Below are 12,768 nucleotides of genomic sequence, written 5' to 3'. Positions count from 1 at the left end.
AAAAAAAAAAAAGAAAAGAAAACAATAAATGCAAAAGGAATGTAAGAGTAGGGGAACTTCAATGTGTTCTGAAATATACTGAAAAGATTTCATCAAGATTGGCCCTCACCTGCCTATTAACAACATCAGAAAAGAAAACAAACAAAACAAAGTAAATAAAAACATAAAAGGAATGGGTGCAGTAGCTCATACCTGTAATCCTAGCACTTTGGGGAGGATGAAGCAGGAAGACTGCTTGAGGCCAGGAGTCAAGACCAGCCTGGGCAACATAGTGAAACCGTATCTACAAAAAAAAAATTAGCCAAGTGTGGCAGCATGTGTCTGTAGTTCCAGCTACTTTTGGGAGGCTGAGGCAGAAGTATCGCCTAAGACTAGGAGGTCAAGGCCACGATGAGCCCTGATCATGCTACTGCACTCCAGACAGGGCAACAGAGACTCCAACTCAAAAAAAAATCCACCCTTGAGCACCTTTTTTAACATTCTTTGTGATAAAACACTTTCTGTTGCTTTAAAAGTATGAAAAGTATGACAGTTACTGGAGGAAAAGCATTTGTATTATTAAGTTAGGAGCTGGACTAGTCAATCTTTTCATAAAACACCATTTCTATGTAAAAAAACAACTGACAGATTTGGTATCTGGCAAAAATTTTCTGAAAAATGAATAAGGTGAGCCTGTCACTCAAGGAGAACTGACAGTATTTTTTAGCAATAAAATGTGAGCTTTCAATACAAAAATTAGAATCTTATAAATTTTATGTAGGTCACTGTTACCTTGATAACCTCTTACTTTTTTTTTATAAGATAGGTAGTGATAGTAAAGAATGTGATTTTTTAAATACTGTATAACAAAACATGTCAGTATTTAGAAGATGTACAGAAATCAGTGAACCAATACTCCAAATGACCAATGCATGTTACAAAAGCAGGCAAGGGTTAATAAAATACTCCTAGCCAAGACAGACCACTGGACTTTAGTAAACCAGAGTGCAAAAAGATCATTGATATGGTTTCCAAATCCACACTGCAACTAATCTTTAAAAAAATACTACTTGCTGAGTTTTGGTATATCAAAGAATAGCCACAATTATCTAAGAAGGTTATTAAAAAGACTCATCTCTTTTCCAACTACAAATCTGTGTGAGGCTGGATTTTCTTAATAAACTCAACCAAAACAAACACTGCAACAAAACAGGTATGAGTATCCAGATATTAAGTAGAATTGCAAAAATGTAAAAGAAAGTCACTCTTCTCACTAAATCTTTTTGGTCTTAGAAAACAGTATTTTTCACAAACAAAAAGAAAGTTCATTATGTTAACATGCAATGTTATTTTTTTTTAAGTTTTTTTTCCTTTATTTCAATAGCTTTAGGGGGTACAAATAGTTTTTGGTCACATGGCTGCATTATTTAGTGGCGAAAAAGTCTGAGGTTTAAGTAAGTATTTTTGATGAACAAATAAACATGCAAACTTTGGAGTCCTCAGACCAAACAGTATGAGAATCACTGGACTAGAGAAAACAGAGAAAAGGATGATCAAAAACATAAAAACAAGAGGACATGAATTTCTAGATTTAATTGCAAACTGCTATAGCTGTATCAGGTACAGAGGAGGAAGGAAAGAGTGTGACTACAAAAACAGACAGAGCAGGGCTCGGTGGCTCAGACTGTAATCCTGCACCTTTGGGAGGCTGAGATGAGTGGACTGCCTGAGCCGCAGGTTCGAGACCCGCCTGGACAACTTGGCGAGACCTCATTTCTACAATAAATCAAAAATTAGCCGGGTGTGGTAGCATGCGCTTGTAGTTCCAGCTACTTGGAAGGCTGAAGCGGAAGGATCGCCAGAGCCCAGCAGGTCAAGGCTGCGGTGGTCGGAGAGGCCACTGCACTCCAGTCTGGGTGACAGAGTGAGACTACAACTCAAAAAAAAAAAAAAAAAAAAGACAGACAGGGCCAAAGGAGTAGTAAGACAATCTCAAGAGAGGTAGGTATAAGCAAGCACTTGAAAGACTCGAAAAAAAGTCACATCTCGCTCCATCTTCCACATTCAGAAGCCAAAAGACAATATCTAAAACTGCAAAACCGAGAAAGAGCAGCATAAACATTATTTCAGAAATTCAGAGGTAAATACCTAGGGAAAGCTACAAGAACTGACAGCTGTTTTTGGAGAATGAGTCTGAAGTTGGGAGGCACAGAGGCACTGCTATTTTTTTGGACAAAAATCTTAAACTATTGTTTACTTTTTAGTTATGGTCATGTACTACTTTAATAGAAATTAAACTTTAACAAATCTAGCAATGCAAACCTCAACTTTTGTTACTTTGATGAAAGTCACAAATCTATACACAAGAAAAATGACCTCATCTCTGAAAAGCTGCAAGTCAAGACATCTCACAAAGCATGCAACAGAACAATGAAGAGCTGACATTAACACTTAGGAATGCTCCAAGACTACAGAGGTAATGGTGCATGGTGGGAGGACAAGAGGGAAGGTAATAAGCTAAGCATTTACACATGCCATCTCTCCAGTGTAACTGAAACCATATTTCCATCTGTCAAGGGGCTTTGTGCATCACAAAGGCAAGTCTATCTCTAGTAGCCCAGCTAGGAACATGCTGGTCAGCCCAAGGAACCCTGTCTAAGAATCAGAGCGCCCACAGCATCCTTCACATGCTTAGCTACTCTTCAATCACAGAGGAAGTACCAGGGGAGTAACAGCTGAGGCCTGTACTTTTGTACATCCTTCTAGTACTTTAAGTTCTCAAACCTGTAAACGCCATGACATTAAAAACAGGGTAGCTGAAGGTCTCAACATGTGTAAAGAAAACTTAGTCCAATTTAACTATAAGTATACTAACTCTTACCGAAAGAAATGTTTCAATGTTCTCATGAACAAAGGAAGCAATGTCCTGCCAGTCCAGAATGTCTCCCAGCCAGCTATTCTGACGATTGACATGCAACTTGTGTCCTTTGTGCCTTCCAGAATGTGTTACATTCTATGGAATAAAACAGTTCAGATGTGAAATTTCCATTTTAACTTAAAGAACATAAGTATAAAAGTCCCATTGTGCTTCAGATCTACTTAAGCACTTCAGAAGGTAGTCAAAAGTGAAACACTGCATTATTTAAGAAATAAGCTAAGAACTCCATCTAAAGACCTAAAATATAATATTCTTCTGCTTACATTCTAATCACCTGTATGAGCCTTGTTCCAGTGTTTCCCTCCGAAATACATTTGTGAACACACCTTATTCCTCAATATCTGCTACAGTACACTAAACACAGCATACACTTTCATTTTTTTTAACTTTTGGCCCCTCCATCTTCCTCTTGGTCTTCCATCTTTGTTTTTTTCCTCCTTTCTTCATATCTCATATTAATTTTCCATATAAGACCAAGATAGCAAGGGAGAGAAGAAAATGACAAATTAACAAGAGTAGGAAGGGAAACTGAATTAGTGTATCTGGAAGGATTGGCAGAGATGCAGGAATAACTAAATTTGAAACAGACATGAATAAACAAAGTGACAGGCAAGGCTAAAATTAAGAGGTAAGTTCTTAATATTTTCCATGTGTTTCTAATCTCCCACTTTCGTTAATGGAATAGTGATATTAATCTCCATTATGCAGTACAGAAAGACATTAGGCCCTAGTCAAAGAGGTAAAGACAGCAACATAGTTGTAGCTCCATAGCCATAAGTTCTGCATCGATAAATTCAACCAACTCTGGACCAAAAACACCTGGGAGAAAAAAAAAATTCCACAAAGTACCAAAGCATAAAACTTGAGTTTGCCATATGCTGAGTACTATGTTGAAAATACTGTATATGGTGATGTACAAGCATTGTGTTAGATATTGTAAGTAATCTAGAGATAATATAAATTGCGTGGGAAGATGCACCTTATATGCAAACATGTCATTTTGTATAAAGGACTTGAGCACCCCTGGATGTCCTTCAACCAATCCCCCACAGATACTGAGGGACGACTGCACTTCACCACTTATAAGCCTATGTTTTTATGAGACTGACCTTCCTCTACCATAAAATGAAGCTCAAGGGGTGAGGGAATGGTAAAAGCTATTTGTCTGTGAGCAGAAGCCCAAGAGTTAGCAGTGGAAGTAGATACAACCTTTCTAATTATCTGTTTCTTCAGCAGATGGGATCAAATCTACAATACTCACCTAGATATTCCCTAGGTATTATTTACCAGTCTTAGAAACATACAAAAACCAACAATGTTCCCTCGACTCATCCCCAGGAAGAGTGCACAGTCCCAAACAGGTCATTAAGCAACAAAGTCAAATTTAAAATCAGCTCTTCTCCCCCTCCAGCCCACATTGAGAGATTTATGTATGTATTCCTGTTCTCCTTTCATCAACTCTAGGAAAAATCACCACCAACTCTGCCCACTGGATACACAGCACAGCTCCTGCCCTGTCAGATCTAGTGTACAGGATAGCTTGGCATAACCAGTTGTTTTTAAACCATCATTTATAAACTTAGTAAAAAATGATATTATTTTCCATCAAAAATTCTGAAGTAACATAAACACAAGCAGCATACAAGTTTCATTTAAAATAAAGATCTCAGCCAGTTACAATAGCTCATGCCTATAAGCCCAGCACTTTGGGAGGTTGAGGCGAGATCACTTGAGGCCAGGAGTCCAAGAACAGCCTGTGCAACGTAGTAAGACTTCATCTCTCAAAAAGTTAAAATAAAAAAAAAATTAATTGGGAGTAGTGGCTTTCACCTGAACTCCCAGCTACTTGGGAGGCTGAGGCTGGAGGACTACTTGAACCCAGGAGTTCAAGGTTGCAGTAGGCTATAATCACACCACTGTACTCCTGCCTGGGCGACAGAGTGAGACCCTTTCTCTAAAATAAAAACATATGGCTACTGTGCATTGAAATGTGACCAGTTCAAAAACTGAGATGAGCCGGGCTCGGTGGCTCACCCTGTAATCCCGCACTTTGGGAGGCCGAGGTGAGTGGATTGCCTGAGCCCACAGGTTCGAGACTCGCCTGGGCAACTTAGCAAGACCTCATCTCTACAATAAATCAAAAAATTAGCCAGGCATGGTAGCGCACCTGTAGTTCCAGCTACTTGGAAGGCTGAGGCGGAAGGATTGCTGGAGCCCAGCAGGTCGAGGTTGCGGTGGCCGGGAGCAGCCACTGCACTCCAGTCTGAGCCACAGAATGAGACTCCAACTCAAAAAAAATAAAAATTAAAAAAAAAAAACTGAGATGTACTGTTGGTATAAAATGCATACTAGATTTCAAAGACTTAGTGTGGGGAAAAAGCAAAGAATATAAACCATCTCATTATTTTTTCTATTGATTATATAATAATAGTATTTTTGGTACACTGGGTTAAGAAATTATTAAAGAGTTAAAATAGGTAAAATTAATTTTAATGTTACTAGAAAAATTAATATTAATATTACATATGTGCCTTGTATTACATTTCTCCTTCACAGAACTATTCTAAAGGATGAGATGTCAATGATAATGAACAATGGATGGAATACTGCTACACCAGAGAGACTGACAGGTTCTACCACGGAGACTAACCATCAACTCAAGTTGGCTTACAGTGAGTGACGCTTAAAATCACACTGTTTAAAAATTTCAGTGATGGCCAGGTGCAGTGGCTCATGCCTATAATCCCAGCATGTTAGGAAGCTGAGGCAAGAGGATTGCCTGAGCTCATGAGATCGAGACCAGCCTGGGCAACTTGGCAAGACCTCATCTCTACCATAAATCAAAAAATTAGCAGAGCGTGGTGGCGTATTCCTGTAGTTCCAGCTACTTGGAAGGCTGAGGCGGAAGGATCACCTGAGCCCAGCAGGTCGAGGCTGCAGTGGCCATGAGTGTGCCACTGCACTCCAGCGTGAGCAACAAAGTGATACTCCAACTCAAAAAAAAAAAAAAATGCAATGATATCCCAATGTGACTTCCATCCTATCTAGGCAATGATTCAATATAAGGACTTTATTTGTTTATAATGGAAAGCCTTAGCTAAAATAACTTACCTTAACAAACCAAGAGTGATACAGTCTATCCCAAAGTTCCAGCACTTGCTTTTCAATTACAGCAGTATTGTTCATCTTATCGCCTAGAATTTTATGAAGCTAGAGGAAACAAGATATGACCTGGTTTAATATTTCAGGCAACAATCCAATAAAATTAATACATGCTGGATCTTTACATTTGTTCCAAATCACACTATCATGTTCCAGACTATTTAATTATCTCTGGCCACATTGTGTTATTTTTTTAAACTCTACTCCTCAGTATTACTAGTAAATTTCCTCTCTTTTTTCAACTTGTTGCTTCTTTCTTCTATACTCTATTCTCAGATCTCTAAGAGAACTACCAGAGGCTACCAGAATAATGCAGTTGAAGTCTTGATTACTGACTTACCTGATCTTATCTGCCCAGAGAAAAATTCTTTCCCTGTGGCCACAGTGCCCTCTGTTACACATACGTATGATACATTTATCTTTACTATTAAAAGTTACCACAAAACTTTAAGGAAAATTTTAGCACCTTAGCTATATACTAAGACCTTCCCTCAGTTTGCATGCTGAGAATTATCAGGTTTGAGATAGTTATGACTGTGCAGACAGGCTTCTGGATTTCTGGGAATCAAGTACATTGAGACAATATAACTTAGAGGAAGGCAACTCATTATGCTATCTTATCCCACTTACTTGGTATCAAAACCATACTGTTATATAAAAGACACCTTTTTGAAAGCAAACACTGATTTGTAGTCCCACTTCATTAATACAACTGTTTCCATTTATTCTATTTCCTCTGCAACTTTCTGCCTCTTTACATAGAGATAATTTAGAATTCTGTATTTTTCTTCTGCATTATAAGCATTTCAACTTTAGCCCTCCTCACTAGCTTTCATCTTTATTTGTAATGCTTTTATATTAGATCATTAAATTCTGGTATTATGTAATCACTACTCACATATAGATGATTCCCAATTTTTAATGTTACAAGTAACATTTCAATGGCCATCATTATACATAGTTTTTTAATTACTAAGATTAAATAAATGTTCAGGAAGCAAAGAAAAGAAGCTTTTTTTTTTAGTTGGAGTCTCACTCTGTCACCCAGACTGGAGTGCAGTGGCATGCTCCCGGCCACCACAGCCTGGACCTGATGGGCTCTGGTGATCCTTCCGCCTCAGCCTTCCAAGTAGCTGGAACTACAGGTGTGCGCTACCACACCCCGTTAATTTTTTATTTTATTATAGAGATGAGGTCTTACCAAGTTGCCCAGGCTCAGGCAATCCTCAGCCTCCCAAAGCGCTGGGATTATAGGCTGAGCCACCAAGCCTGGCTGAAAAGAAGCATTTTAATAAGCTCTTGCATGCACTAAGTTGTCTTCTATGGCTCGGTGGCTCAGCCTGTAATTCCGCGCCTTTGGGAGGCTGAGGTGAGTGGATTGCCTGAGCCCTCATCTTGGCCTCATCTCTACAATAAATCAAAAAAATCATCCGGGCGTGGTAGTGCATGCCTATAATTCCGGCTACTTGGAAGGCTGAGGCGGAAGGATCGCCGGAGCCCAGCAGGTCGAGGCTGCGGTGGCTGGGAGCGGCCACTGCACTCCAGCCTGGGCGACAGAGTGAGACTCCAACTCAAAAAAAAAAAAAGAATTATACCAATTAGTACTTTCCATAATTATATGATTGAACCAATTTTCTCAAAGCTTTATGGACTGATAATTTTTTAGGTAAATTAATAGGTGTGAAATGTAGCTAATTATTTATTCTGTTATTCTTTAGCAATGCAAGAGTGACTCTTTTCCCCTGTTAGTTTACAATTGCATTTCCATTTGATGTTGGCCTTATAAGTACTTGAACAAGTTATCTGACATATTTGATATGAAAACATCTGCCCAATGTTTTCCTTTATACTTAATTGATTTACTCATAAACCAAAAAAAGGTAATCTACTTTTGTAAAGTGTTTTATAATTTACAAATGCCTTTCACCCACAAAATGTCACCTTTAAAACAACCCCAAGAGTTAGAGAAAAAAAGATTTTGTCATCCTTTGTTCTTAGACAGATTTAGGAAGGATGTATGACAGTCCCAAGGTCATGGAGCTATGTGGCAGTTGGGATCAAAAATCCTCTAATGTGCTCAGCCTGTAATCCCGCGCCTTTGGGAAGCTGAGGTAAGTGGATTGCCTGAGCCCGCGGGTTCGAGACCCGCCTGGGCAGCGAGACCTCATCTCTACAATAAATCAAAAAAATCAGCCCGGCGTGGTAGCGCATGCCTGTAATTCCGGCTACTCGGAAGGCTGAAGGGAAGGATCACCGGAGCCCAGCAGGTGGAGGCTGCGGTGGCCGGGAGCGGCCACTAAACTCCAGTCTGGGTGACAGAGTGAGACTCCAACTCAAAAAAAAAAAAAAAAAATCCTCTAATGTTTTTTCAAATACAGCATCTATAACCTATAATAAAGAAAGAACATCTAACAGAGTAAATTACCCAAAATGGTTAAAAATCATAATTACCCACTCTAATTTCCTTTGGTTACTTTAAATTTATCTTTTATATACCATGACTATTAGACATTCACTGAATTCCTATTGCCAATTTTCCCTATCATTCTCTTATCAGCTTCTCAGATCTCCCTAACTAGAAAAGGCCTAAAATTGTCACAGCCTCTGCTCTAGGTTGTTCACACACAGTGGCCTTTACTGCAGTTAAGCACTATTTCAAGCTGGCTTCTCTTTTAGCAGTCTCACTCTTAGCATAGCAGTAAACAATCCTAAAGTATCACAACTACTAAAATAAAAAAGAATTCTGCATGTTATAAAACACTCTTTCCAAAACTGTGGTGCTATCAACTATACCAAGAATGTTACAGACCCAGAATACTAGACAACTGCAACTTCAATATATGTTGCAAGTTCAGGAAGATGGGCCAGAAGTACTGGGTCTAGGAGCTTATTACTGCTATAAGAAGAATCACTAAAGCAACAGGTACTGTTGGTGTTACATGACATGCCTCTGCATACGAAAGGCAGTCAAGCATTAAGAGTAGTCAAAATGCCACTTGACTTCCATCTAACTTAAGGCAAATAACCTCATCCATAAAATGGAAATAAAAGTCAGTGGGCAATTCTCTGTTCTCATCTTGCTTAAAATCTCAGCAGCCTGTGCCAAAGCTGGCCAAGTCTTTCTTGAAACAGTTCCTTCTCTAGCCTCCTATGACACAGGCCTGGTTCTCCTTCTACCTCACCAGCTACTCTTTAGTCTGCTGGCTCAGTTAACTGAATTCCAACAGATCAGGGCTCCAGGGAACTATCTTTGATCCTCTTCTATTTATACTCTCTTCTTAGACCATATTATGGGCTAAACTGTGTCCCCCTAAAATTTCATATGTTACAGTCCTAACCCCCAATATCTCAGAATGTGATTGTATTTAGAGATAAGGTCTTTAAAGAGATAATTAAGTCAAAATAAGGTCATTAGGGTAGGACCTTCCACTATGACTGGTGTTCTTGTGAGAGGAGGAAATTAGGAAATAATTAGACACAGAGGGGTAATCATGTTAAGACATAGGAAGAAGGCAGTCATCTGTAAGCCAAGGAGAGAGGCCTCAGAAGAAATCAACCCTGCCAGTACGTTGGTTTTTGACATCTAACCTTCAGAGCTGTAAATATATTTCTGTTGTTTAAGCTATCCAGCCTGTGGTGCTTTGGTATGACAGCCCTAGCAAACTAAGAGGCCATCTCATTCAATCCTATGGGTACCATCTAATGATTCTCAAATTGTCACCTACAGCCCACCCAGATTTCTCCCCCGAGCTCCAGCTATGGATGTCCAATTGCCTTCTCGGCATCTCTACTTAAATACCTAATAGGCATCTCAAGCTTAGCATGCCCAAACACAATCACCAGTCTACCCACCTAAAACCCACCACCACCTCCAAGTCTTTTCCATCTCTTCAAGTGGCATAGCTATCCTTCTGGCTGGGCAAACCAAAACTTCCTTTCCTAACACTCCATGTCCAATCCATGGGCATCCTATCAGCATAATTGATAGGAATTGAGGTAATTTCTATCAGCATAACCTCAAAAATATATCCCAAATCTGACCATTTTTCACAATGTCCATTTCTACAATCCTAATCCAAGCCATCAATACCTCTCTCTCCCGGACTATCAGCATAACCTTTTATGTGGCCTCCTTCCCTTCTTTCTTACCCCCTTCTCCATAAAGCAGCCAAAATGAGCTTTCAACATTCCAGGTCAGGTCTTTTAAAATCAATATGTTTACCTTTGTAACTAAAATACAATCCCAACTTCTTGTCATGGCCACTGGCTTGTCTCATTGCCTTATTCCCTATTCCAGCCTTCTTTCTGTCCTTCCCCATACCTGTTAATGTCTCAGACTCTGAATTTGCTATGCCCTCAGCTTGAAGCATTCTCTTCCCAGATATTCACAAGTTGCTACCTTCTCATCATTCAAGTTTTAGTGAAAATGTCACCTTCTCAGAGACTTTCTCTGGCCATTCTACCTAATACATCAACCCAGGTCACTCTCTACCACATTACTCTGATTCCTCATAACAGCACCTATTAGCACCTGCCATTTTTATTTGTTCACATATTTAATGACTGTCTTCTCTCATCACAGTCTAAACTCTGGGAGGGTGGTAACTTTCTGGTTCACTGCCTTTCCCCCAACACTTAGAAAACTGTCTGACATGTTTATGGACTGGCTGTCATTTTCTTCATTGTAGTCACGGGACAAGGAACAGAGGAAACATATTACTTATTGTCGTGCTGTCCCAGGGCAACATCTCCAGGTACAACTCTTAGAAAGGGCATACACCAAGCAAAAAGGTTAGCTCAAACAAGAATGCTGAGTAGGGAAAGCAAACTGGGAGGTCTGAGTAAGACTCAAACAATCCGTAAGAAACAAGGGAGACAAGGCTAAGTCAGCAGGGGGCAGATAAACAGGAATCCTCTGTGTTTTTACTTGAATGCATCCTAAAAAGCTCTTCCCTTTCTGGGCATAGCACTCTTCCCTAGCTTCGGCTTCTCAAGACTGTAGCTCTCATGATCCAACTGTTAAATGATTCTTAGTTGGATAAGATCTGAGGCTCATTAGAAAGCTATCTCTGCAGTTTTCAATGTTGTCTTCAACAACTTTATTGAGATATAATTCATATACCTTACAACTCATCCTAAGTAAACAGTTCAATGGTTTTTGGTACATGTACAGTTATGCAACCATCACCACAATTCATTTTAAAACATTTTCATTTCCAAAAAGAAAACTCATGCCCACTAGCATTCACTTTCCTATTATTCCCCAATTCCCCTTACTCCTGGAAACCAATACTCTACTTTCTGTCTTTATAGATTTCCCTCTTCCGGACATTACATACAAATAGAATCATACAAACTGCTTCTTTTACTTAACATAGTTTTCAAGGTTCATTCATGCTGCAGCATTTATCAGTACTTCATTTATTTTAATGGCTGAATAATTTCCACTGCATAAATATACACCTTTTGGTTTATCCATTCATTAATTGATGAACGGTTGTGTCTTCTAAATCAGGACCACAAATATTTATAATTTTTATTATCAATGTCCATCTCTCTTTAGCTGCCTTCTTTTTACAATTTGAGCAAAAGGTTTCATATGCTTATCTTTTCTCTAAGTAATTTGAAATCTACTACTTTAAAATCTAAGGCACATTTCTCCAACTAACCAAAATTCCCTTTCATTAACCTCTCCCCCAAAGGTAAGAATTCCCATATAAAAATTCCTCCCAAATAGGTAAGTCACTTATCTTTCACTTTTTCAATAATTTTTTTTAAATACCTGCATGCAATAGTTGATTAAGTCATCTAGGATTGGCCTATGAAAATCAATAACACAGCTTTCTCTCAACTTCTCTTTCTTTCTCTCTTTTTTTTTTTAAGGCAGGATCTCTCTTTGTCACTCAAGCTGGTACAACCATGGCTCACCACAGCCTCAACCTCCCAGGCTAAAACAATCTTGCTGCCTCAGCCTCCTGAGTAGCTGGAGTTACAGATGTACACTACCACACACAGTTAATTTTTAACTTTTTTTTTGAGACAAGGTCTGATTTTGTTGTCTAGGTTGGTCTCTCTCAACTTTTAATTTGACTGATTCCATCTTTACACTGGTAGATTACCATGTATGTGTGTACAGTGTATTTTCTATAATATCTTTTTTGTTGTTGTTGAGATTTTGTTTTTGAATTTTGAATAAGGAATCAAATACAAATACATTTTTCTGGGCATAAGTCTCACTGCAACAAATCCCTACTTATTCCTAATTACTTTAGTTTATTAAAAGTACAAATTACTGGCTGGGTTCAGTGGCTCGGCCTGTAATCCCAGCACTTTGGGAGGCTGAGACAAGTGGATTTCCTGAGCCCGTGGATTCGGGACCAGCCCCAGCAACTTGGCGAGACCTCGTCTCTACAATAAATGAAAAAATTAGCCAGGCGTGGTAACTAGTGCCTGTAGTTCCAGCTACTTAGTGGAATGCTGAGGTGGAAGGATCACAAGAGCCCAGCAGGTTGATGCTGGGTTGGCTGTGAGTGTGCCACTGCACTCCAGCCTGGGCGACAGAGTGAGACTCTGACTCAAAAATAAATAAATAAGCAAAAGAAGAAGAAAAAGTACAAATTACCTTTACTCCTACATGCAATACTAGGGGGAAAAGGGGTATCCTTTTCTTTTCTTTTTTTTTTTTTTTG

General features: G+C 39.1%; 1 protein-coding gene across 4 annotated transcripts in view; it reads right to left on the bottom strand.

Moving 5' to 3' along the window:
- TMEM245 (transmembrane protein 245) overlaps positions 1-12,768 on the bottom strand; it is a 133,018-nt gene that overhangs the window by 61,540 nt on the left and 58,710 nt on the right. For all 4 annotated transcript variants that reach the window (XM_008072774.2, XM_021706310.1, XM_008072773.2 and 1 more), the window contains 2 exons: positions 6,029-6,127; positions 2,861-2,992 (listed from right to left, as the gene is read on the bottom strand). In XM_008072774.2, coding sequence (XP_008070965.1) covers positions 2,861-2,992; positions 6,029-6,127 — 231 coding nt within the window. The remainder of the gene's footprint in view (positions 1-2,860; positions 2,993-6,028; positions 6,128-12,768) is intronic.

The sequence above is a fragment of the Carlito syrichta genome, unplaced genomic scaffold, assembly GCF_000164805.1.
Source record: "Carlito syrichta isolate Samal-C Ts95f unplaced genomic scaffold, Tarsius_syrichta-2.0.1 Scaffold315407, whole genome shotgun sequence".
Classification (NCBI taxonomy): Eukaryota; Metazoa; Chordata; class Mammalia; order Primates; family Tarsiidae; genus Carlito; species Carlito syrichta.
This window is presented reverse-complemented; position numbering and strand designations above follow the sequence as displayed.